The sequence below is a fragment of the Rhodotorula graminis genome (genome assembly GCF_001329695.1).
Source record: "Rhodotorula graminis WP1 unplaced genomic scaffold RHOBAscaffold_6, whole genome shotgun sequence".
NCBI classification, from domain to species: domain Eukaryota; kingdom Fungi; phylum Basidiomycota; class Microbotryomycetes; order Sporidiobolales; family Sporidiobolaceae; genus Rhodotorula; species Rhodotorula graminis.
In genome coordinates, this window is record NW_017264933.1 from 91,083 (window position 1) to 115,603 (window position 24,521).

The following is a 24,521-nucleotide window of genomic DNA, read 5'->3' on the forward strand; positions in this document are numbered from 1 at the left end:
GTGGCCGGTTACGAAAGCCATGCACTGGGTGGGTGTCATCACGGCCCACGAGGGCGGTCGTGAGAGAGGGGACTCACGAGAAAAGCGAGCGAGTGACGGAGAAGAGGAGGAGGAGCAGGCGACGGAGGCGGCCGAGTTCTGATCGCATCCGTCTTTGTCGCCCCTCCCCTGAGCCTGCACGACGACGCGCCAGCCTCTCGCTCTCCTCCTCACACCTCACGCACTCGCTCAACGGCACCTGAGCAGCGCACCGTCCCGATGCGGTCACGACCACCCGCCCTCGTTGGCTCGGCAGCACGGCTCGCCATGCTCGCCCTCGCCTCGCTCCTCGCCCTCGTCCTCCTCCTCCCCACCACCGCCCTCGCCGCGTCCGATGGCGACAAGCCCCAACTCGCCCACACCTTGTTCGACAACCTCCCCTCGCGCATCATGTACTTTGACGACTCGCCCGTGCGTCCCCTTCCCTCGAGCCGGCGACACCTCTCCCGAGATGAGCGACCCGACACGCGACCGACTCGAGTCGAGCGTGTGGCACCGCCCGTTCGCGTTGCACGTGTGGGGCAGAGCGTGTCGAGGTGCGAGGACGGTACAGGCGAGGCGCAGAGCTGCACGTCGAGCTTGGAGCGCAAGACGAGCACTGGACGAGGCGCGGCTCGCAGGATGGTCCACGAGCGCTTCACCTCCCACCGCCAGAGCTGCAGGACCACCGTGTCTGCTCTCGGCGACTCGAGACCACCATCAACCCGCCAGCAGACGAGCACGCACTGAACTTGCTCCCCTCCTCCCGCCCCTCCCGCCACTTTCCCCCACTCGCAGGTCGTCCTCTACCACGACCAGGTCGGGCGCAACATCTGGCGCTCGGGCGACGAGGGCAAGGACTGGAAGATCATCGACGGCGTGCCGCACGGCGAGTCCTACATGCTGTTCGAGCACCCGTACGACACCAAGATTGTGCGTCGCCGGTTCCTTTCAATCTCCTGAGCCAGCACGGCGTCTACTCGCCGCAGCGAGCTCTCGAGCAGCTTGAGGGTGATACTGACACGAGGCCCTTCCACAGGCGCTCGTCCTCACGGCGGGCACGACGCACTACCGCTCGATGAACCGCGGCGAGTCGTGGCAGTCGTTCTCGACCGCGCTCGCGCCCTCGCTCTCGCCCAACACGCTCTCGTTCCACGCCCGCAAGTGGGACTGGATCCTCTTCACGGGCCAGGTGTGCGACGATGTCGGCGGGTGGCAGGGACGCGTTTGCCACGATGAGGTGCGTCCGGCCGCCTTTCTCCTCGTGTCAGCACCCTCGTCGACGAGCGCGCACTCAGCGCGACACTCCCTGACGACCCCCTTCTCTCGCGCAGACCTTCTACACCAAGGACGCGTTCGCCTCGTCGCCCAAGCCGCTCCTCGCCTACACGTCGCGCTGCATTTTTGCGCACGACAAGAAGGAGCTCGCCGCCAACGTCGCCGACGAGCTCATCTTCTGCGCCGCGTACGAGCCTCCCTCGTCGCAGGCGGCCGATGCCCCGTCGGGCTCGTCGCTCAAGGACGCCCTGTCGTCGCTCCTCGGCAGCACGCCCCGCACCCTCAAGGAGTCGCGCCTGTACTCGTCGACCGACTTTTTCGCCGCCGACCGCACCTACGTCGACCTCGGCATCGGGCGCGAGGCGCGCGGCGTCGTCGGCATCGGCGGCGTCCAGAAGTACCTCGTCACGGCGCTCAAGCCGCCCTCGTCGGACGGCGGCTCGGGCGGCGCCGGCGGCGCCGGCGAGATGGTCCTGTACGTGTCCGAGGACGGCAAGACGTGGTCCCGCGCCCAGTTCCCGCACGGGCACGGCCTGCGCGAGAACGCCTACACGATCGTCGAGAGCACCGAGCACTCGATCCTCGTCGACGTCAACTCGTCGCCCTCGGCCGCCGCCGGCACCCTCTTCACGAGCAACTCGAACGGCACCTACTTTGTGCGCAGCCTCGAGAACACGAACCGCAACAAGAACGGCATCGTCGACTTTGAGAAGATCGTCGGCGTCGAGGGCGTCGCCATCATCAACACGGTCATGAACGTCGACGCCGTCGAGGCGGGTCACGACAAGGAGCTCAAGACACGCATCACGTTCGACGACGGTGAGCACCTCTCTCTTTCTCTCGTTCAGCGGCTCGAGCTTGCCGCACGAGCCTCGTCCCTGACGCCTCTCCCCGATCCTGCAGGTGGGCACTGGAGCCTCATCAAGGCGCCGTCGTCCGACAACGAGGGCCGCAAGGTCGGCTGCGACGTGAGCGACGTCGTGCGTCGCCGAGTCCTCGTCACCGTCGTCGCCTCGTCGCCTCGTGCTGACTCTTGCTCTCCCGCGCAGGAAACCTGCTCGCTCCACCTCCACTCGGTCACCCAGCCGCACAACTACGGCCGCGTCTTCTCGTCGACCGCGCCCGGGCTCGTCATGGGCGTCGGGACCGTCGGCGACCGCCTCCTGCCGTACGACGAGTGCGACACGTTCATCTCGACCGACGCCGGCCTGTCGTGGAGGATGGCCGACGACGGCGCCAAGAAGTACGAGTGGGGCGACCAGGGCAGCGTCCTCCTCATGGTCGAGGACGAGGAGCCGACCGACGTCATCCAGTACTCGTTCGACTACGGCAAGACCTGGTCCGTCTCTTGCCTCTCTTCCTCCCTGTCTCCCTCGTCGGCGCTCGTCCTGACGCAGGTGTACCTCGCTCGCAGGAAGGAGTTCGACCTCGGCGTCAAGCTGCGCGCTCGCCTCCTCACGACCGTCCCCGACTCGACCTCGCTCAAGTTCATCCTGCTCGGCACCCTCACGCGCCGCTCGGACAAGAAGGGCTCCAAGGGCGAGCGCCACATCGTCGTCCACATCGACTTTGCGAGCCTCAACAAGCGCAAGTGCGGCGACAAGGACCTCGAGAAGTGGTACGCCCGCACGATCGGCGGCCAGCCCGACTGCCTCATGGGCCACAAAGTGCGTCCGACCTCTCCCTCGCCCTCTCTCCCTCGTCCTCGCGACGGACGACTGACACCTCTCGCCCGCACAGCAATACTACATGCGCCGCAAGCAGGACGCCGACTGCGTCGTCGGCGAGAAGTGGAAGGACCCGGTCGCCCGCATGGAGAACTGCGCCTGCGAGGACGAGGACTACGAGTGGTGCGTCTGCGCCCCCTCCTTCTATTCCCTCTCCTTCCTTCGAGCGCAGCCACTGATCCTGCCTCGTTCCCCCTGCCGCAGCGACTACAACTTTGCGCCCGACGACTCGGGCAACTGCGTCCCTGTCGGGCCCGAGACGATCCCGCCCGGCCAGTGCCTGCGCGACGGCGACAAGTTCAAGGGCTCGAGCGGGTACCGCCTCATCCCGGGCAACACGTGCGACGTCAAGCGCGGCATCAAGAAGGACGCGCCCAAGGAGAAGCCGTGCTCGGCCGGCAAGGAGACGCCGGGCTTGGTCTCGCACCAGTCGGTACGTCCTCCCTTTCCCCCTCCCCCTTCCTCCTCGTGGTACCATGAGTGAGTGAGAAAGAGCGGGACTGACTCTGCCCCTCCCTCGCGCAGTTCACGTTCCCCGGCTACGTGATCGACCACGCCTACTTCGAGAAGTCGCACACGATCCTCGCCTTCACGAACAAGAACCGCGTGTGGCAGTCGAACAACGAGGGCTTTTCGTGGCACGAGGTCGTCAACGGCGCCCACATCGTCGCCATGACCATGCACAACTACGCTCGCGACCGGGCCTACCTCATCACCGAGTCGCGCACCGTCCACTACACGACCGACAAGGGCACGACCTGGAACAAGTTCACGGCCCCGGCCGACCCGAACGGGCTCGGGATCCCGCTCCTCGACTTCCACCCTCTGCGGTCCGACTGGCTCATCTGGACCGGTCAGCTCGACTGCGGCGACTCGGACTCGTCGTCGTGCCGCGCCGCCGCCTACATGACCAAGGACAACGGGCGCAACTGGAGCAAGCTCGACGAGTACGTGCGCGTGTGCAGCTGGGGCCGCGACAAGAAGCTGCGCATCGACGAGAAGGTCATCTTCTGCGAGAGCTACCGCGACAAGAAGGGCTCGCAGCGCGCCGTGTACCAGAACAACAACCCGCTTCGGCTCGTCGCCGGCGACTACTTCTACTCGAACAAGAAGGTCCTGTTCGACAACATCGTCGGGTTCGCCACGTTCGAGGAGTACATGGTCGTCGCCGAGGTGCGGCCCACTCTCTCTTTCTCTCTCTCTCCTCTCGTCCTCGAGCCCTCTCTGACCGACTCGACGAGCGCCCTGCAGGTCTCGGAAAACTCGCGCGCTATCGGGCTCAAGGTGTCGCTCGACGGCAAGACGTTCGCGCTCGCCCGGTTCCCGCCCAACATGCAGCTCGAGAACCAGGTGCGTCCTCGCGCCCACTCTCTCGCGCCTCACTCGAGCCGTACCTGACGCTGTTGCGCACCCTCGACAGGCCTACACCGTCCTCGAGTCGACGACCGACGCCATCTTCCTCCACGTCACGACCCACCCCAACGTCGGCAGCGAGTGGGGCACGCTCTTCAAGTCGAACTCGAACGGCACCTACTACAACCCGTCGATCGAGTACGTCAACCGCAACGGCAAGGGCTTTGTCGACTTTGAGAAGATGATCGGCCTCGACGGCATCGCCGTCATCAACGTCGTCTCGAACCCGGACGAGGCCGCCCTCAGCAGCAACAAGAAGCTCCAGACGCGCATCACGCACAACGACGGCGGCAAGTGGAAGCCGCTCGTCCCGCCCAAGTCGGACTCGCTCGGCCGCTCGTACGACTGCCGAGGGACCGTGCGTCCTCCTCTCTCTCTCACTCTCTCTATCTCTCGCCGCCCTCTCTACGTCCGACTTGTCCTGACACGACCTCCTCTCTGTGCAGAACTGTGCCCTGCACATCCACGGCTACACCGAGCGTCGCGACCCTCGTGCGACCTACTCGTCGACCTCGGCCGTCGGCCTCATGCTCGCGGTCGGCAACGTCGGCGAGTCGCTCGTCGGCTACACCGACTCGGACACGTTCCTCACGCGCGATGGCGGCTTCTCGTGGGAGGAGGTCCACAAGGACGCGCACATGTGGGAGTACGGCGACGCCGGCTCGATCCTCCTGCTCGCCAACGACGAGGAGCCGACCGACCACGTCACGTTCACGCTCAACGAGGGCCTGTCGTGGCAAGACTACTCGTTCGGCGAGTCGATCCGGGTTCGCTCGATCGTCACGGTCCCGCAAGACACGAGCCGCAAGTTCATCCTGTTCGGCACCAAGGTCGACCGGCCCGAGTCGACCGTCGCCATCCACCTCGACTTCTCGTCCGTCACCAACGTCAAGTGCAAGCTCGACCTGAGCGACCCGTCGAGCGACGACTTTGAGCTGTGGTCGCCGTCCGAGGTCCGCGACGAGCCCTGTCTCTTCGGCATGCAGGTGCGTCCCCTCTCGCCTCCTCTTCCTTGTCCTTCTCTCTCTCCCGTACTGACCCTCGACCTCTTGCAGGCCATGTACCATCGTCGGATCCGCGACCGCAACTGCTTCATCGGCGAGCAGCTTCCGCAGCCGGCCAAGATCGTCAAGTACTGCGCCTGCAGCGAGGACGACTTTGAGTGGTGCGTCCTCTCTCTCTCTCTTCCTCCTCGCGTGCTCTTGCATGTGTCCGACTCGTCGAACTCACTCTCTTTGCGTCTCTCCTTGGGCAGCGAGTACAACTACAAGCGCGACAGCCGCGGCAAGTGCGTCCTCGTCGAGGGCGCCGAGCCGCTCGAGGCCGACAAGACGTGCCCCGTCAACGAGCCGTTCTGGTACGAGCGCACCAACATGCGCAAGATCCCGCACTCGAAGTGTGAGGGCGGCCTGCAGCTCGACCAGGGCTCGCGGCACGTCTGCCCCGGCCACACGGCCCGCAGCGGCTTCTTCTGGGCGACGATCGCGGTCCTCCCTTTCGGCATCGCCGCCCTCGCCGCCATCTGGTGGACCCGCAGACGCACCGGCGGCGGCGGCAAGGGCCGCATCCGCCTGTCCGACCCGGGCGAGGCGACGCGCTCGTCGGCCGTCGTCGACTTCCTCGCGTCGGTGCCCTACTTCGTCGTCGGCATGGCCGGCGCGCTCCTCGAGAAGGCGCGCGAGCTGCCCTGGATCCGCGACCACCTGCGGCAGAACCGGCGCGGCGGGTACCGGAACCTGCGTCTCGACGACGCACTCGACGCCGAGCTGCTCGACGACTACGACGAGGATTTGTGAGGGCCTTTCCGCATCTCTCCCTTTGCATAGACTCTCCTCGCAATGAAATCCAGCAGTACCCTCGGACCGAGTCGAGCGCGAGGAGGACGGACTCGATTTCTCGCTGTGCAACCTCGCTCTTCCTCGACGGTGTAAGGCTCGATCGACCGAACGAAACGAGTACTCGACGATGGCCTCGCCTCCGCAGACGTGCACCGGAAAGGCCAGCGTGACTTTGCGTCGAAAAGGGAGGTCGAGGAGGCGCCGGTCGCTTGTGCGCTCGCGACACTCGAGTGCTTGAACCAGTACCGCACTCTGAGCACTGTATGACGACGATCGAGCCACAAGTCCAGCCGAGAGAGCAGGACAAGGGCCGCCCTTGGCAAGGGTCCGAGCGGACCTTCTCAAGTGGACAGCTGCCGAGAGGAACTCTCTCTCTCCTGCTCCTGGTTTGCCCCGGGTGCTCAGCAGACCTGTCGAGCAGCACTCTCTGAGCTCGACTCGAGCAGCTCAGGCGAGAGAACGGAGCCAGGAGAAGAGGGAGCGAGTCCACCTGCACCTCGAGCCGAGAGTCCGACTCACTCCCTCATCCCTCGTCCTTTGGCGATGCGACCGGCTCGGCCCAAGGGCACAAGAGCAAAAAATAACAAAAGAGAAGGGAGTGCGTAAGCAGCTGCGACGCGTCCGCCCGGGTCCAGAGGGTCAAACCCCGGCGTCCGCTCGAACACAAGGTTCGAGGGTCAAGCTCGGAGCGTCCGCTCGGACCCCGAGGGTCAAGCTATCGCGCTTTGATATCACTATTACTCTTTACAGCCCGGTATGCATGCCCCAACGTCTCGAGGTAATCCCGTAGCATGATATTAGGAGAGAGGTAATGACACTGGGTGGTTCGACAAACGAAAGTACTACTTTGCAAACGCACGCCACACGCATTCGGTTTACCTCCCGACGGTTCTCCCTCTCGCACCTCGACACGCTTGGACTTGGGAAGGTCGCCATCGTCTCGAGCATTTTCTGCTGCACGTCTGAGTACCCTACAACACCCACCTTGCGCGGGATGGCGAGCGAGGAGCGAGGAAAAACGTCGGACGAGGAGGGCGCGCGCGCCGGCTCGGCTCGCCACTTCCCCCCATTCTCGCTGCTCTGCCCTCTGTGCCTGCTGCCACAGAGCTCGGGTTGGACCGTGAGGTAGCTCTGGGACAGTTTTTGCCCAGTCGCGAGGCCTCGCGAGCAGAGAGCGAGCGAACAGAGGGCCGACTCGAGCTCGAGAGGACGAGAGGCGAGCTGCTTGCGCGAGCTGTGCTCCCAAGTCTGCTCCTGCACGTCCGAGACTCGCTCAAGGGCTCGGCAGAGTGTAGCTCGAGAGGTCCGGCGACCGTGCGCTGGCCTTTGCGAGCGGTCCGAGCGTCGAGTCGAGGGTCAAAGCGCCGCAGCTCGACTGCACTCGGCGCGTTCGCTATCGCTCGATCGCTCTCGAGGCGCGCTGTACATCATCTTGCAGCGTCAGCGGACAGATACTCGACGTGCCGTCCGGGAACGACGAGCGCTCGGGATTTGGTGCCGGACTCTAAGCTGAGAAGGATGTTGAGCAGGAGAAGGTCGGTCACGAGCTCGCCATACTGTGCCTCCTGGACCGGCGTACCGCTCGATCGACGGCTTGATGCGGCTTCTCGAGCATGGCGCCTGGCGCGATACCGCCTCGCGACGGGACTCGCTCGGCTCTGCGCCGAGGAGGAAGTCGAGGAGGACGGACTCGATTTCTCGCTGTGCAACCTCGCTTGGACAATGGCGACACAGGGATAAGATGCAGGTGTATCGCAAAGAAGAAGGACGAGCTTCAAGTTCTGAATCACCCCTCGCTCTCTCTGCGCCCGCCAGACTCGGCCTAACCCTTGACCGGGAGCGACGACGAGCGCGGGCCGAACGACGCCTGCGAGCTCGCCCAGCTGCTGCTCGAGTCGAACGAGCCGTAGGGCGAGGGCGAGGCCGAGGGCGAGGCCGAGGGGTACATGGGAGAGAAGGGTGAGGGCGAAATAGAAGGGAGGAGGGAGGGGAGGCTCGTGCACGACAGGTCGATAGGCGAGGCGAGGCTGATGTGTGCATCGAGCGCCGAGGCGGCGTCGTCGAGAGAGAAGGACGAGCTCGCGTAGGAGTGCGAGCGAGCTCGGGAGGAAGAAGAGGTCGAGAAGGTGGAAGAGGTGAAAAGGGGAGGGGGAGGACCGCGCCGCGTGCGCACGTCAAAGCCGCTGCACTCGTCGTCGCTCGAGACGTTGCCGACGTCGCCAAAGGACGTGCGACGACCGTCTCGAGCGAGCTGCGCGTCACGCTCGGCGTCGTCGTCCAACAGCCCCCGAAACTCCTCGGCTCGCCTCCAGGCTTGCTCCTCTCCCTCGCCGCCTCTTCTCCGCCCCCCGCTCGCGCCGACGACACCCTCCTCGAGCGCGACATCGACGTACCCGCCCCTGATCGCCTTGCCCCGCCTCGGCGTGACGCCGAAGAAGCGGTCGAGCTCCTCGACGTTGATGCCGTCGACCGCTCGACCTGCTCGTGCGGCCGCCGCACGATCTCGCTCTGCCCATGCGGCGTCCTTCGCCGCTCGACGAGCCCGGTAAGCCGCCGAGTCGCGGTCGGCGGCGGTCGAGCGCGCGCTTTTGTCGAGCCCGGACGGCTTAGGCGGCGACGAGCGGTGGCGGGTAAAGGAGCTCGAGAGGGACGAGAGGGGCAGGGCAAAGGGGAGGAGCTTATGTGACGACCGAGGAGGCTGAACGGGCGAGGTCGGGGCGAGCTGGAACGCCTCGATGGCCGGCGAGGTGAGGGAAGGCGAGGTCCGGGTGGACGAGGTGTAGACGAGCGCGCGAGGGCGAGTCGGGCTGTCGCGCGGCGACACCTTGCGCGGTGATGTGCGACGAGGCGATCGCCTCGGCGAGTAGGTCGGCGAGGCGGACGATGATGCCGTTGCCGAGCGACCGAAAGGGTGACGTGGCGACGACATCGCCGTCTTGCGAGCTCGGCGTGGCGAGCCCGGCGACCCGCCGCCTGTGCCGCACCGCAGCTGCTCGGGCGACGGCGCTTGGAAAGACAGGCGCGGGATGCGCGGCGGGAAGGCCGCCTCGACCGGCGACGACTCGGACAGGCTCGAGTAAAGCTCGTCCTGCCACGCCGAGCTCATGTCGGTTTGGCTGTCGAGCCCGAGCGCTTCGAGGCTCGTGTCGAGGGCCGACGAGGCTGCGCTCGACGAGCTGGGGCCGCGAGAGGCATAGCCGAGGAGCAGCTCGTCGATGGCCGCGAGGTCGTCCACCTTGGGCGAGCGAGACGCCGACCTCGACGAGCCCGATGCCGATGACGCCGCCGCCGACAATGCCGCGTAGTGATAGACGCCGCTTGACGACGAGGATGACGTCGACTTGGTCGACGTGTGCGGGTCGGCGCCGATGAGGGCCGCGAACGGGTTGCGGCTGCTGAACGACCCGACGCCGCTCGTCACGACGGACGTCGACGGCTCCTGCTGCGCCAGCTCCCGGCTCAAAGGCTCGGCCGCCTGCTTCGTGCGCCGTCGAGACGCTGGCGGCGGCTCGAGGCGAAAGGTGCCGCGAGCCGGCGGAGCATCGAGCGCGAGCTCGCCGAGCGGGTCGTCCCTGCTGGCCTTGGGCGTCACGTCGCCGCCCGGAGAGCCGATAGCGCTCGAGAGGGGCGTGCGAGGTGTGCGAGGCGCGTCGGGCGAGAAGGAGAGGAAGGACGAGCAGACGGAGGAGACGGGCGTGTGAGGCGGCGAGAGGTGCGAGGTGTCTGCGCAACGAGGGAGGGTCAGAAAATGCTCGTCCGCCGCCGACATGCTCAGAGAGGAGATTTGGGGGCGTACCGCTCATGCTCGGGGAATGCTTGTTGCAGGGCGAGCCCGGGAGTGGAATCCGGGTGATGAGGCGAGTCGAGGAGGTGGGAAGACGAGTAGGCCACAGGGCGGCGAGCACGCGCGTCCAGGTTCGTCTTGTACGAGTAAACAAGCCGTCGTCACCGGCGCAAGGCCGTGCGGAGCCTTTGTGCGCGTGTCGAGCGGCGTCGAACAACGACCGTCGAGAGCTCCGTGTCGGGCCTCGCAGCGCAGGGTTCGCGCGTCGGGCTCCGCAGGGCTAGAGCCGCACTCGATGCCGGAAGTTGGACAAGCATGAGCGGGGCCGCGGTGGGTGAAAGGGAGACGCGGCGCGAGGAGCAGACAAAGGGAAGCGGCGGCTCGTCACTCTGCGCTCTCGAGAGACGTCTCAGACACTGTCGACTGCGCTGCAGAGCGACGAACGAAGCGCAGCCGAGCGAGCGCGAGAGAGAGCTCGAGAGAGCCAGCTCTCGGCCGACGCAACTGTGAACGAAAGTCGAGGTATCAAGGCAGAGTAGAGCTACGGCCAAAGGGGTATCGTCGAGCCGTCCATCATGACGGTATGAAAGAGACAGGGACGGCAAGGGGGTAGAGGATGTCGAACAGGGTCGAGGGAAAGAAAGTCGAAAGGTCACGGCTCCGCCGCTCCATCTCACATGGCCCGCCCGAGCCCGCCCTTCTCGTCGATGAGCGATTCCTGCGAGCCCTCGGACCCAAAGTCCCTCGCCCCGGCGGCGAGGACCGACAGGTGCTCGTCGTCGAGGACGTGCGCCGACACCGGACGCCGCCGCCGGTCGTCCTCATCGTCGCGCTCGACCGGGTCCTCGAACGGGCTCCGGGCCCGCTCGCGCTTCTCGTCGACGTCGTCGTGCGCGTCCTTGTCGCCCCTGCTGCCCGACCGAGACGCCGCCCTGTCCTTGCCGCCGCCGCCCGACGAGAGGACGCCTGCGATGCTCCCGCCGGTGAAGCTGCGCAGGAGCTTGCCCGGCCACGACAGGCCGCCCTTTGCCGCGCCGCGCTGCTGCGACGCCGAAGGCGTCGGGCTCGTCACGTCGCGAGCGTACGACGCGAGCGCCTCGTCGGGCGACAGGATGCGGCTCTCGCGCGCCGTCGACGAGCCGAACGCGCGGGGCATGGTCGAGGTCGAGACTGGCGGCGCAAGCGCGAGCGACTCGGTCGAGAGGCTCGCGAGCGAGGGTTTGGGGCGCAGCGACGACGAGGGCGACGTGCGCGGGTGCTGGGCGGTCGAGAACGGGTCGGCGGCCGACGAGGCCGGCGGGGTGCGGTCGCCCGAGCCCGGGACGCCGCCGTGCGCCCAGGGCATGCCGTTAAGCTCGTGGCGGAGCGAGCTCGTGACGCTCGGCTTGGGCGCGTGCCCGTACGGGCGCGAGAAGGATGCGAGCGACCCGCTCGACGGCGACGGCGACGCGAGCTCCTCGCGCGTGCCCGAGTGCGACAGGTAGTCGCCGCCGCTTTCCGGAGCCGTGACGGCGAGGCTGAGCGACGACGAGCCCGAGCGCGCGAGGATGCCGCCGCTCGAGCCGAACGTCGGGCCGGCCGAGCGCGACAGCTGCGGCGAGTGCTGCGGCGACGTCGACGCCGGCAGGGGCTCGCCGCCCTCGCCGCCAGGGAGGAACGCCGAGTGGCGCAGCTGGCTCTGGTGCATCGACGAGCGGGTGCCGCTGGCGAACGACGGGCGGGGCTTGTGCATCATCTCGCCGGCGGCGAACGACACGCGGCTGTTGCGCTCGCCCTGGCCCGTCTGGCGCATCTCGGCGGGCGGTGGCGGACGCAGCGGCGACGGGACGCCGACGCCCGAGCCGGCGTACGAGTAGGTCGACTGGCGGTGGTCCGGATTGGCGAAGTACGAGCCGCGGTTGGCGCCCGAGTAGGAGCCGGACGGGCGGTGCGACGGGTGCATCGAGCCGGGGCGAGACGCCGCCATGGATGGACGAGGCTGCCACGTGCCCTGCGAGATCATGGACATGCGGTGGTCGACGACCTGTGGCGGGAACGAGAGCGTGTCAGCCTGCGGCTCGAGCGAGTCGAGAGGGAGAAAGGGGGGACGCACAGCGCTGAACCGCTTCTTCTCGGGCGCCTTCTTGCGCTTGTAGATGAAGACGTAGGCGACCGCGGCGGCGATGACGACGAGGATCGGGACGAGGACGGCCGCCGCGAGCTTGCCGCCCGACGGGGCCGACGAGCGCGACTTGGTGTCCGAGACCGACTCGACCGACGGGCCCGTGTAGGTCGTCTGGTCGCCGGTCGACGTGACAGAAGGGTAGCTGTCGGCGACGGGAGGGAGAGGGTCAGCCGGCTGCCCTGAGGAAGGCGCGAGAGGGAGGGAGGGGGAGGAGAGAAGGAGAGACGCACGTTCCGTTGTACGAGATGGTGAAGAGGGGCCCTGCCGGCGCCGGCGTGTTCCAGCTAGGCTGACCCGACGGCACGAGCGAGAACTGCGCGGGAGGGAGAGGCACGCACCGTGCCGGTCAGCTTGTTTGCCGAGCGGGGGAAGGGGGCGGAGGAGGAAGAGAACGGGGTGGACGCACCTGGGCCGAGACGGAACCTGCACCGGTGCTCGCGTTCCACCACGAGGGCTTGAACTGGGTGTCGAGCGAGCCGGGCGAGTAGGGCACGTCCTCCCACTTGTGGACGGCGGTGAGGCCGGTCGACTCGACGACGCTCAGGTACAGGTCGACGGTGGCCGAGGTGACGGCGACGCAGGTCGGGTCCCACGTGAGCTCAAAGTCCTCGTACACGGGGGTGGTGCTGCCGGCCGAGGGGAAGGTCCACAGGGCCGAGGTGGATGAACAGGCGCGTCGGGCGAGCCTGGCCTTGGAGAGGGCGGCGTGGGCCTTTGCCGGGGCGTGGGCCATGGTGGCAGGCGTGCTGAAGGTGCTGGACACGCTCTCGTAGCGAGTGAGGCGGTGCCGGGAGGAGGGAGCCGGGCGAGCAACACGGCCGACGCGATGAGGAGGAGGAGCGGCACCCTCGCTCGCTCTCGATACGGGGCTCGAATGGGGCACACACGGCGCTCGCAAGCGTGTCGTCCGAGCCACTCGAGCTGTGCACCGGCGAGCGAGCCTTGCCCCTCGTGTGCTCGCTCCCCCTCCGCTCAGCTCTCCGGAGCAGTGCAACGCGGCTCATCCCGGCGCGGCACCGCGGCCGCTACGCTGCTGTGGTACGCCGGCTGTGAGCGCCAGTCTCGCCTTGTTCCAGGCGCTCGCTCCCTTGGCTCCTCTCTGGCTGCGGCGGGCGGCGAGGAGCGACGACTTTGCAGCTCAAGCAAGTCGTGTGCCAGCCTCTCTCTCTCGCACGATCGTAAAGCGCACGCATTCCAAGCGAGAGATCTACAAAGAGAGAGAGAGAGAGAGAGCGGAGCAAAGCTCGACGCGCTCGCCTCGACCGGGTCCAGCCCGCCTTCTCGAACCGCGCCCTCGCACTCGCCCTCGCCCTCGAGCGCAAGCGCCTCGCCGTCCCTCCTCGTCACACGCCGGTGCCGAACGTCGTTGCGAGCGACGAGTACTCGAGGTGCGCCTCGACCGCTGACGAGCGCTGTGCGACGACTCTCGGCGCGGTCCCTTCGCACGGCTCGAGCACGTCGGCGTACCACTCGTCGCAAAAGCGGTCGGCGTACGCCGCCGCCCACGCGCTCGCCTCGACGTCCTGCGCCGTCGGGGCGCTCTCGGCGTACTGGGCCTGCGCTGCGCCGCCAGCCACATCGAGCGGTCCGTGCGCGTGCTGCGGCAGGTCCGCTGCGGCGCCCAGCGGCTCGACGACGTTGAGCGGGCGCACCGACGCGTCGCCGTAGCCCTCGGCGTCGTAGTACTCGGCGAGGGTCCGGGTGCCGACGAACGAGAAGGCCGAGGCGTGCGAGTCGAGAAGGTGCGGCGCCGGGAGGAGCTGCTCGTCGAGCTGCGGCGGCGCGCCGGCATGCGTGACATCGACGAGCGCGGTCGAGTCGTTCGCGAACGACGAGTTGCGGAAGATGGGGTGGCGAGGAGACCAGGGCGGGGAGGTTGACGAGGCAGGGCCGGTCGGCAGGACGAGGTGGTCGACGGTTTGCTCGAGCTGCGGCGACAAGTTGACGAAGCTCGGCCCGGCGACGACGGGCCAGTCGCGGCGCTGCTCGCACGTGTGCGACGAGCGCGCAGGAGGCGCGCGCTGGTCGTACGAGGCGAGAGACCGCGACGCAGCTGGCCAGCCCGAGAGGTGCGAGGACGGGAAGGCGAGGTCGGCGCCGCCGGACGCGACGGCGAACGAGCTCGACGCGTGCGTATTGCGGTCATCGACGTCGAGAGAAAAGTAGTCGGGCTCTTCTGCGGCGAGAACGGGAGAGAGTGAGCGTCGAACGTGTGGATGGGCTGGGAGGAAGAGGTCGACGGACCGAAAACGCCGCCGAGGTCGTGCACGCGCTCCTTCAGGACCTTGCAGATGCGGATCGTCGACTTGAGGCGCCATTGGGCTTGGTTGAGCTGGGTCGAGAGGCGGCGACAGGCGAGCTCGAGCCGCTTGACGTCGCCGCGGCCCTCAGCGAGCTCGACGGGCCCGAACACGTCGCGCTCGGCCTCCTCGAGGCCCGCTTCGCCGGCACGACGCTTCGTCGGTCGGCTCGGGTACTCGAACGCGAACGATGTCGACTGCTGGGCACGCGAGCTCGCCGGCGAGGCGGGCGCGACCGAGAGGGCGGACGACTCGACGCGGTCGAACGACTCGAGGATTGCGCACGACGGGTTGTTGACGCCCTTGACGCGAACGACGTCCTCGACGACGTCCTGGCGCATGTACAGCGACTGGCGCGGGACCGACAATCGGCGCTTGACCGCTTGCGGGTGCGGGCTGTCGCGCCGAAACGTCGCCGGACCGTGGATGTGCTGCGACACGACGGTCTTGCACTTGCGCTCGAGGTAGATGCGGGTCTGCGGAAGAAGAAACGCCCGTTAGTGAACTGTCGAGCCTGCCGCACGACGCAGGGAAGGGGAGTAGACGCACCCTCGAGAAATTGTAGCTGTACAACTGCCGCAGGAACGAGCTGTAGACCGGGCTCTTGAAGTACAGCGGCAGGACGACGGTCGAGAACTGGTCGACGTCGGGGATGATGAAGCCGTCGCCGGCCGGCGTCCAGTAGACGAGCTCTTGCACCTCGTCGTCGGCGAGCATGCTGTGCCGGGTTCGTGACAGTGTCAGAGCCGCCGTCATGAGAGGGGGCGAGACAGGACGCACCGGTAGACCTTCTCGATGAAGCTGGGCTTCGCTTTGGGCTCGACGATCGTGAAGCCGTCGTCCTCCGCTGCCGCCGCCGCGTAGCCCGGCCACGCCGCCTCGTCGTACCGCTTGTCGGCCGGGTGCCGAAGCCCATAGGTCTTGTCGTGGGCTGTTGGCGGCGGCGATGGCCCAGCGCTTGGCGAGAGGCGAGCAGAAGGGCCAGTCGGCGGAGGAGGAGGTGGAAGACGAGGCTGGCCGAGCGCGACGCTGGCGCGCTTGCTCGCCGGGACCCGCTTCTGCTTCTTGAGCGAACGACTAGGTCGTCGACGCTTCTCGGGCTCAGGCGAGAGGCTCGACGAGATCGGCGTCCTCGGGGGCGCGTTCTCGTCCTGCTCGAGAGCATCGCGAGCGGCTTGGCTCAGCGACGTGTCGACCCTGAGCTCTGGTCTGCTCGAGGTCGAATGCATCTCGTCGGTCGACGAGGGTGACGAGGAGGACGCGCTCGGAGACGCCGCGGGACGACGGCTGGGCATGGCGAGGTGCGCGTCGGCGCTGCTGCTACGCTCGGCAGCTCGAAGCCTGTCGGGTAGGCGAGTCGAGCGCCCGAGAGCTGTGCGAGCTTGAGAGAGAAGCGAGCGAGGGAGCGGAGCGGGACTCGGCGGGGCCAAAGGCGGACGCGCGAGGCCGAGCGACGGTCGATGGACACTCCTCTCGCGAGACACTCGCCGAGATGGGCTGCGGAGCATCTTCTGAAGTCTCCTTGATCGAGACACGGGGAAAAACGCGGCGGACAGCTGGCCGCAGCGTTCGTCCCACGAAGCGGTGAAGCAGGAGGCCAGCCTCTCGAAGAGCGCCGCACTCTGTCGAGCGCAGGACGGCGTGTCGCACACCTGCGGCCGGCAAGGTGTGAGGGTCAGCTGTCTGCAGTTGCGCGGCGGCGCAGGGAAGAGAGAGGAGGACGCACCGTCGCCGGGATGCCCGCGGAGCGGCTCCGCCACGAGTCGCACAGCGACGTGCGGTGCTCAAGCGGGAGCCAGGCGTGTCTCCTAGCACCGTCGGTCGGAGGACAGGTCGCCGCAACGAGTACAGCGTGGTCGAGCGGGAGGTCGGATGGAGCGGGGGAGGGCGGGCGATGGCGGAGCGACTGAGGGCTGGTGGAAGGCGAGGAGAGCCCGATTGGGTTCGAGAGCGAGTAGCTCGTAGCCGTGACTGGCACCGCGACGGCCTGCAAGTCGAGGGGAGAGAGGGGCACGGCAAAACTTTCGCCGACAGTGATGAGGAAAAAAACCCACTCTTCCTCCCGCCACTCGCTCTCTGCGGGCTGGTACAGGTCTTTACGCCATGCGCATTTGTCTATTCCGTCACGCGAGAGTGGCGGCAAGAGCGCACGAGGTGAGCGGGACGCAGCTCGTGACGCTTCTCCTCGGCCGTCGACGTCTCGAGAGCTTTCGTGGCTCCCTCTCGCGACAAGTGGACTCTCCGTACGCGCCGAGAGCAAGAGATAATGTCACAACATGAGTGCGCGAATCTACAGTGAGAGCAGAGCGGGACCGGCCCTTACTCGAGCTCGTAGTCGTACGAGACGTGCGGGTCGTCGCGGTTGACGAGGCGCGCGTACTCGAGCAGGAGCCGCAAGAGGTACGCCTGCATGTCGACCCAGCGCCTGTACGAGAGAGAGGCGAGAGTAAGCGAGGTGACCGAGGGCATGTGCGCGAGCGCGAAAGGGAAGAGGGAAGGGCGAGTCGGGACGCACCAGTTCTCGTCGGCCCACTGCTTGCCCTGCGCCGCGATGCGCTCGGCGAGCTCGTCGTGCCCGCCGCGACCGTCCTCGGGCGCGCCCTTGAAGAAGGCGAGGACCGGGTACAGGTCCGAGTAGTCGACCTTGACGGGGACGTAGTGGACCCAGGGCTGGATCCGGTCGCTGTACCACTCGGGGAAGGCGGTCGACTTGAGGATGAGCGAGTTGGTCGACATGAGGCTGCAGGCGGGAAAGGAGAGCTCGTCAGGTCAAGGCTCGTGAGAACGGGAGGCGAGGGGGACGCACCGGTGGAAGCGCCCAGACCAGCCGTTGCCGTCGACGTCGAGGATGTACTTGTACTGCAGGGTCGAGAGAGAGAGAGTCAATGACGATCTCGAGAGAGCAGGAAGGAGAGCGGCGAGAGGACGCACCTCGTTCTGCTCGGCCTCGGACATGTACCCGGCCCACTCGAACTCGCGCTCGATCTTGGCGCACGTCGCCTCGTCGCCGCACTGCGCCGGCCCGCCGCTGAACATGACGTCGAGGTAGGCGTCGGCGTACTCGGACGCCGACGCCGTGTGCTGGACGACAGGTCCGGGCGCGCCCTTGCGGTCGTTGAGCGCGAGCGGCACGGTGACGGTCCCGGTTGCCGCTGGAATTCGTGCGAGGCGCATGCGCTGCGAGTACTTGCGCGCGTGCGCGTTGGTGAGGTCGCCACCGGTCGTCGAGCCGCGCCACAGCGCCTTGTCGTGCTTCTTGTCGCTCCAGCTCGGGTCGGGTCCGGGCGAGCGCTCGTACTGCTCGAGCGGCGGGAGGAGGATGTCGCTCGTGAGGGAGGACGTCGTGAACGAGAAGAGAGGGAAGATGACGCCGGGACGAGGGCCCGTCCTGCATGAGGGAAGAAGAGGGTCAGTGCGCGCACGAGCAGAGACGGCGAGGAAGAGAGAAGGGGACGCACCACGAGGTGAAGCCGTGCAGCGCCTGGTTCTCGGGGTGCTGGCAGACGTCCATCGCCTTGACGTGGTCGAGGCCGATGAAGCTCGTCTTGGCCGGCGCCTCCCAGTCGAGGCGGTCGAGGAACGTGCCCGCCGCACGCATCGGCGAGCCTGCAGGGCACGAGAGCGCCCAGCCGTCGAGGTCCCAGTTCTCCTTGAAGGTTGCCGCATCGTCGAGGTCTGCGCGAGCGTCGAGGGTCGTCAGGAAGGGGCACAAAAGGTCGGGGAAGAGGAAGATCGAGAGACGCACACTGGCCCTTGTCGGCGGCGTCGACGAGCATCTGCTTGTGCTCGCCCGACAGGACGACCCAGGGAACGTCGTGACCGGTGATGGTCATGTTGAGGTCGGGGAGGAACTGCGAGATGCCGTCGAGGAGCGACATGAGCTGGTCGGCGCGGTTGTTGTCGTGGCGCATGGGCCCGTCCGCCTCGACTCGGCGGCCCTCGTCGGCGATCTTGATCGTGACCGTGAGCGGGTGCATCCAGAACGTCTCGCCGGCTTCCCACTGCGAGACGTTCTGCAGGACGGTGTCGCGCTCGCGCAGGACCTCGGGCCGGATCGCCGCGAACGGCCGCAGCCGCGAGTGGATCGAGTCGTACTCGTCGAGGAGCTGGACGCCGTTCTCCTGCGCGAACGCGAACCACGCGTCGAACCCTCGAGGAGGAGGCTGTCGGTACCGCCGCTTGTACTCGGCGACGGCCTCGGCGAGCGTGCGGCTCTGGCGAGCGACCTTGCCCTTCCACGACGCCTCGGCCTCGCGGATCAGGTAGTGGATCGGGTGCGGCTGCGCAGCGACGGGCGACAAGCTGGACGACGACGAATCGACCGCGGCCGGGTACAGGAGCTCGCCGGCGTCGGCGCCGAACCGCAACCGCCGGAACGGGTCGTCGCACATGGCCAGCCCGGGCACGTACTTGCACCGCTGCTCGCCCAGGCGCTGCGCGAGTCGTGCCGCATGACCTCGCGCCTGGCGCACGACGACGTGTTCTCGGCTCTGGACGAGGAGGACGGCTGCCGTGAGGGCGACGGCGAGGAAGGCGGCGAGGCGGCGAGGACGGAGGGCGAAACGGCGCGGGCGGTGTGCGCCTCTCGAGGAGGACGGCGAGAGGGAAGGGGAAGGTGGGGGCGAGTGGCTCCAGCCGTACAGGAGCGGGCTGTGCATGTCGACGTCGTCCGGGCTGGTCGGCGACGAGGGGCGCGAGTCGTACGAGTCGAACGCGCCGAGGTCGAGGCGGACCTCGCGAGGGCGTCGCTCGACTGGCTCGAGCTGCCGCATGAACGGCGCGACTGGGGAAGGCATGGCGGGCCGACGGGCGACTGGCGGATGTCCGAGAACGACGAGGGCGACGGGGACCGAGACGAGGTGCGCGAAAGCGCGGGGCGGGCTGGCGACGGGTAGAAGAGGTGCAGCTGTGCGAGCGCCGTTTGCCAGCAAGGCCACAAAGCGAGCTGGAGAGAAAGGGAGCGGTCCGAAGCTCCGGCGACGCGAGCACTCGCTCGCTCGGCTCCTCGTCCGGAAGAGCGGATGTGCGACCGACGCCGCGTTACATTGTCTCGCCCCTCGCCGGGGAGAGCGCATTCCGCGTCGGCCGAGGGAGGCCGGAGGGAGCAAGCTCGTGTTCGAGTGACGAGGAGGAAGCCAGGGTGAGAGACCCGGGGGCGGCGGCGTTACCTGCCGTACTCGGCCGGGGCAAACGCGATCGCTTTCACGCGATTGGCCTTCGTACTGCAAATGAGTCGGCTCGTGCGCTGTCGCTCCTCGTGGAGCCCGGCCAGCCACCACCTCCTCGCTCCTCTCGCCCTGTCTCTCCTGGCAACTTTCTGCCACGACAGGGTACGCGCTCGCTCTTAACTAGCGTGCGCGCAACTTTCCGCGAAGATGGGCCTTTCGAGGAGGCAGACGCACGAGAAGGTGGTGGTTCTCGCGCACCCGGGTCGACGAGCTCTGAAACTGTGAGCGCATGCAAGTCTATGTACTACAACTCGTCCCGCTCGTCGTCGTCGTCGTACACGCGTGCTCCTGTCACGCCCTCTCGCGCTCGCCCTTGAGAGCCGGGTCGAACGGCAAGTTCTCGACCTTGAGCTTCCAGCGCGACTTGGTGCGCCCACCCTCGCCGAAGCGTTCGCGGAGCTGCGCACGGGCAAGCGAGTCAGGCCTCGAGGTGCGGCGAGAGGAGAGGAAAGAGGCGGGAGGCGGAAGAGGAAGAGGGAAAGGGCGAGAGGGAGGAGAAGAAGGAGGAGAGGGAGAGGTCGACGCACGAAGGCCTCGAGGAACGCCATCAGCTCCCAGTACGCTCCACGTGTCCGGATCGAGTGGTCGCTGTCGGTGAACATGCGGAAGCGGAAGCGCCTGCGAGTGAGGGCGTGAGAGGCGAGTCAGTGAGGCCCGGCGTGCATGGAGGTCGAGGAGGAGCAGGAGGGCGCCAGGGAGTAGGCGCAGGCGGTCGAGGTCAAGGGTCGGGGACGAGGAGAGAGGGAGGGGGAGGGAGGGAGGACGAGGAAAGAGGGCGAGGACACACCGAATGTGCGCGAGCGTGAACCGGTCGAGCAGGTTGGCCGTGTTCTGGAAGTGCACGTTGTCGTCGCCCGAGCTGCGAGACATGAGGGACACAGTCAATACTCGATCGAGGAGAACGAGGGAGAACGAGGGAGGAGAGGACGTACCCGTGAGCGAGCGCAAAGTCGGCGTGCGAGAAGCCCTCCATGTTGACGACGCTCGAGTTGACGTAGCCGGCGAGGTTGTCGTCCTCGGTCGGCAGAGCCATGTAGCGCTCGGTGTAGACGCTGTCGTAGAACCGCCAGTCGGTGACGGGCGCGACGGCCATGCCGAGCTGGAAGACGGACGAGTTGGCCTCGATGACCTTGCTCGTGAGGAAACCGCCGTACGACTGTGCGACGAGGGTCGAGAAGTGTCAGTCGGGGGCCTCGAAAGACCCCGAAGAGAGAGAGGGGGGAACGAGAGACGCACCCAGCCCCAGATCCCGACGCGCTTCTCGTCGATGTACGGGCGCTTGGCCCACTCGGTCGCGGCGGCGACGACGTCCTGCGCCTCGACCTCGCCGAGGCGCTTGCGCACCGTCGTGCGGAACTTGCGGCCGCGGAAGCCCGTCCCTCGCGGGTCGACGCGCACGACGACGTAGCCGAGCGAGACGGCGAGGTAGTGGTGCCAGTCGCGCTGGAACCGGGTCGTCACCGTCTGCGAGTTGGGGCCGCCGTACCTGTCCGAGGGGTTCGAGTCGTCAGGACGACCGTCCGCGAGACGCAGAGAGGACGGGGAGGGTGTGCCGGACGCACACTTGAAAGAGGACCGGGTACCGAGTCTTGCCGCTCAGGTCCATCAAGGGCGGCCGCAGCTCCATCGCGTCGAGCTCGACGTCGCCCGTGCCGGCTCCGAGGGCGTCGTAGGTGCGCGGGAGCGAGATGCGCGAGTGGACGACCTGGGCGTGGGCGTACAGGGCGTCGCGAGCGGCGAGGGCCGAGTTGTTGGCGAGCGTGAGGACGAAGCCTGCAGTGGCGCGGCGGGGGACAAGATGAGAACTTGACGCTCGGGCAAAGCGAGGGCTTGAGGGTCGAGGGAGGGAACGAGGGATGGAAACGGCGAGAGACGAGGACGCACCCGGGTCGTCGGCCTTGAAGAGCTTCTGCCACGGCACGCCCGGACCCTCTGCGCACACGATGACGAGTCAGTCACTCGCCGAGTGACCGAGAGTAGAGAGAGCGTGAGACGCACCGTAGTTGAGCTGGTACACGCCGCCGCCCGGGCTGACGTTGACGGCGTAGTGCGCGAGCTCGTCTTTGTCCTCGCTCTTGCCGCTCTGCCCGCCGTTCAGCCTCCTCATCTCGACCGCGCTCGCCGTCGACACGTCGCCCCTCAACGCGTCGAGCGCGTCCCGCGTCCTCGGGAGCGACACGGCCCAGACCTGCCTCGCGACGCTCGGGTTCGCGGCGACGAAGTAGACGAGGCCGCGTTGAACGTCGACGCGCTCGATGCCGCCGTCGATCTCCCACGTGCCGTTGGTGAGCCAGACCGGGTTCGGGGACGAGGCCGGCGAGAAGTAGGCGAGGTGGCGGAACCCGAGCGGGTTGGGGAGGACGTCGAGGTAGCCGGGAGGGTACGTTGGCGGTGTCGGGGCGCGAGCGGCGAGCGGCGAGCTGCCGCTCGACGACGAGGTCGAGGAGGAAAGAGGAGGGAGCGCTGCCGCGAGGAGCACGGCCGACTCGACGCCGACGACGCTCTGGTCCGGCTCGGCCCACCCGCCGTCGACCTCCTCCCAGTCCGTCTCCCTCACGACCTTGCCGACCACCGTGCCCTCCTTCCCCCTCGCCGCCGCACCGCGCAGGCCCTCGTCGCTCAGGTCAAAGAGCCCGACGCGCTCGAACCGCGCCGTGCGGTCCGTCATCTTGACGAGGAGCTCGTCTCGGCCGACCCACGCGACCTGCGTCACGAGGAAGTTCGACTCGGGCAAGGGCCGCTCGAGGACGAGCGTGTGCGTCGCGGCGCGGATGCGGGCGGCGCGCGAGCTCGAGGCGGAGGGGGACGAGGTCGAGGCGAGGTAGGTCGACAGGGAGAACACGCGCAGCGAGACGCGCGGGTTCGGGTAGCCGGGCTGTGTCGGAGACGAGGTAATCAGGTCTCGGGACGAGATGCGGCATGCCCTCGAGGAGGACGAGGAGGACGAGGACGACGCACCTTGGGATAACGCATGGTGACTTTTGGTGGGTACGGCTCGCCTCCCGCCTTGACAGGGTCGACGTTGTACACCGGGTACTCGTACTCGGGCACGTCCGTCTCGTCAAAGCTGAGGAACGCGAGGTGTTCGCTCGCCGGGGACCACCACAGGGCCGAGTCCGAGCTGAAGATCTGCGAGAAGGGGGAACCACGTGCGAGTCAGTCGACTGTCACAGAGGATGAGGGCGACGAGTCGGTGGGCGAGCGAAAGGCGAGGCGGGAGTGTCGGCGAGACGAGAAGAGGGTCGTGCGGGCAGAGGACGAGGGAGGGAAAGGCTCCGACGCACCTCCTCCTCGTAGACCCAGTCCGGTGCGCCGTTGAAGACCGTCTCGCCGCCGTCCTCGGTGACCCTGAGCGCCGCGTCGCGCATCGCCTCGGCGCCGCTCGCGCGCCCGTCCTCCCACTCGCCGGCGGGCAGCACGAACAGGTCGTGCCCGTCGACGTAGGCGACGTGGTGCGACGTCGGGGAAAAGGTCGCGAGCGAGGTGTGCGGCGGAGAAGAGGGAGGGAGAAGAGGGATTGTGCGCGGCGAGGTCGAGGAAGAGGACGAGTTGAGCGGGTAGAGGTAGAAGTTGGCGAGCGTCGAGTGGCGCCAGACCTGCACTCGGGAAAGCGTCAGTAGCTGCACGAGGCCGAGAGACGAGAACAGGAGACGCACCTTGGTCCATTCCGCGTCAAAGAGGACGTAGTGCATGTCGGCGCTCAGCTTGAACCTCGACCACGCGAGCTTGTCGCCGTTCTCCTGCGGTCACGTCGCTCGTGTCAGTCCGTGGCCAGGCAGGAGACGAGAGAAAGGTGGACGCACGTCCTTGATGTCGGAGCCGTTGACGAGCGTGCGAGACGAGTTGGCCGACAGGTCGGTGAGGACGATCGAGCCGTCGTCGGTGCGCTGGCTGAACACGCCGTCGCCGGCTGTAGAGAAGAGGACCGTCAGTCCGGTTACCGTGACCCACAGCGAGTCTCTTGAGGCTTCGAGAGCCGCACGAGTGGTGGAAGAGACTGACCCTCTGCGACCCACTCGAGCTCGACGCCCTCGGGCCAGAACGTGCCGTTGGCGAGCTCGTCGGTCGTGATGTGCTTGAGGCCCTCGCCGCGGTACCGGTGACTGCCCGTTGCGGCCGACAGGACCGACGACGACAGGAAGGCGACGGAGAGGAAGCCGACGATGCCGACCGGGATGAGGAAGAGGCGGCGGCGAAGCTGCGTGCGGTCGAGCAAGGGTCAGTCAGGGCTCCTCGGCGGGACCGACAGGAGGGGGGTGAGGACGCACGCGGTTCTTGCGGCCAGTGCCGAGCGGGTCCCAGCCGTCGTCGCTGTCCTGGTCGTCGGCGCGACGGCGGCCGCTCTCCGGGTCGACGAGGTAGGCGCGCTCCTTGTCGCTGTCGTCGGTCGTCGGCTCGTCGCGGTCGTGCTTGTCGCCGTACACGGTGCGGTCGTCGTCGTCGTCGTCGTCGTCGTCGCCGTCGCGGTCGAAGCTCGAGTCCGAGTCGAGCGAGTTGGGGCGGTGCAGGAGGGCGAGCGGGTCGGGGAGGACGAGCGCAGGTGGGCGGCTCTCGCGCTCTGGTGCTGCCTGGCGGGTCTGGTGTTGTTGCGCAAAGGGTGCGACAGGTTCAGACGCGGCGAGGGGCGAGTAGGCGGGCATGGCGCGGGAGGTGGAGCCGAGACGAGAGGGCGAGCCGCGCTCGACGCGGGAGGGCCGCTGCCTGGCCGTTGAGGTGGGTGCGCGCTGTAGCTCGGCGGCGGGAGTGCAGCGTGTACGGCTCGAACGACGAG

General features: G+C 67.5%; 7 protein-coding genes across 7 annotated transcripts; 1 reads left to right on the top strand and 6 right to left on the bottom strand.

The window, feature by feature from the left end:
- Positions 1–306: 306 nt before the first annotated feature.
- RHOBADRAFT_53156 (uncharacterized protein) lies at positions 307–6,305 on the top strand (the record flags this gene model as incomplete). Its single annotated transcript, XM_018416697.1, has 15 exons — positions 307–450; positions 817–951; positions 1,058–1,258; positions 1,353–2,115; positions 2,200–2,276; positions 2,346–2,635; positions 2,711–2,963; positions 3,037–3,146; positions 3,228–3,456; positions 3,549–4,196; positions 4,275–4,373; positions 4,444–4,794; positions 4,883–5,422; positions 5,492–5,601; positions 5,692–6,305. The coding sequence occupies 15 exons, from the start codon at positions 307–309 to the stop codon at positions 6,230–6,232; spliced, it is 4,491 nt and encodes a 1,496-aa protein (XP_018271180.1). The 3' UTR covers positions 6,233–6,305.
- Positions 6,306–8,096: 1,791 nt separating this feature from the next.
- Positions 8,097–10,077, bottom strand: RHOBADRAFT_53157 (uncharacterized protein; the record flags this gene model as incomplete). Its single annotated transcript, XM_018416698.1, has 2 exons — positions 8,097–9,997; positions 10,071–10,077. 2 exons carry the CDS (start codon positions 10,075–10,077, stop codon positions 8,097–8,099), a joined length of 1,908 nt encoding a protein of 635 aa, XP_018271181.1.
- A 654-nt stretch (positions 10,078–10,731) lies between these two features.
- RHOBADRAFT_43623 (uncharacterized protein) lies at positions 10,732–12,955 on the bottom strand (the record flags this gene model as incomplete). The annotated part of the gene is made up of 4 exons (XM_018414254.1): positions 10,732–12,081; positions 12,151–12,364; positions 12,453–12,535; positions 12,629–12,955. The coding sequence occupies 4 exons, from the start codon at positions 12,953–12,955 to the stop codon at positions 10,732–10,734; spliced, it is 1,974 nt and encodes a 657-aa protein (XP_018271182.1).
- Positions 12,956–13,565: 610 nt separating this feature from the next.
- RHOBADRAFT_53158 (uncharacterized protein) lies at positions 13,566–15,817 on the bottom strand (the record flags this gene model as incomplete). The annotated part of the gene is made up of 4 exons (XM_018416699.1): positions 13,566–14,398; positions 14,467–14,998; positions 15,072–15,240; positions 15,303–15,817. The coding sequence occupies 4 exons, from the start codon at positions 15,815–15,817 to the stop codon at positions 13,566–13,568; spliced, it is 2,049 nt and encodes a 682-aa protein (XP_018271183.1).
- A 1,024-nt stretch (positions 15,818–16,841) lies between these two features.
- RHOBADRAFT_14530 (glycosyltransferase family 90 protein) lies at positions 16,842–17,477 on the bottom strand (the record flags this gene model as incomplete). Its single annotated transcript, XM_018412206.1, has 3 exons — positions 16,842–16,947; positions 17,038–17,262; positions 17,329–17,477. 3 exons carry the CDS (start codon positions 17,475–17,477, stop codon positions 16,842–16,844), a joined length of 480 nt encoding a protein of 159 aa, XP_018271184.1.
- A 1,058-nt stretch (positions 17,478–18,535) lies between these two features.
- On the bottom strand, positions 18,536–18,814 carry RHOBADRAFT_5997 (glycosyltransferase family 90 protein; the record flags this gene model as incomplete). The annotated part of the gene is made up of 1 exon (XM_018418448.1): positions 18,536–18,814. A coding segment is annotated over one exon (279 nt), but the record flags the coding sequence as incomplete, so codon positions are not given.
- A 1,145-nt stretch (positions 18,815–19,959) lies between these two features.
- On the bottom strand, positions 19,960–24,387 carry RHOBADRAFT_35981 (uncharacterized protein). Its single transcript, XM_018413320.1, has 16 exons — positions 24,019–24,387; positions 23,753–23,948; positions 23,554–23,660; positions 23,407–23,490; positions 23,035–23,346; positions 22,709–22,879; positions 22,237–22,625; positions 21,880–22,170; positions 21,749–21,831; positions 21,635–21,682; positions 21,313–21,523; positions 20,987–21,236; positions 20,683–20,906; positions 20,538–20,609; positions 20,278–20,368; positions 19,960–20,149 (listed from the first exon to the last, which is right to left on the bottom strand). Exons 4-16 carry the CDS (start codon positions 23,440–23,442, stop codon positions 20,042–20,044), a joined length of 2,286 nt encoding a protein of 761 aa, XP_018271186.1. The 5' UTR covers positions 23,443–23,490; positions 23,554–23,660; positions 23,753–23,948; positions 24,019–24,387; the 3' UTR covers positions 19,960–20,041.
- Between the last annotated feature and the right edge of the window lie 134 nt (positions 24,388–24,521).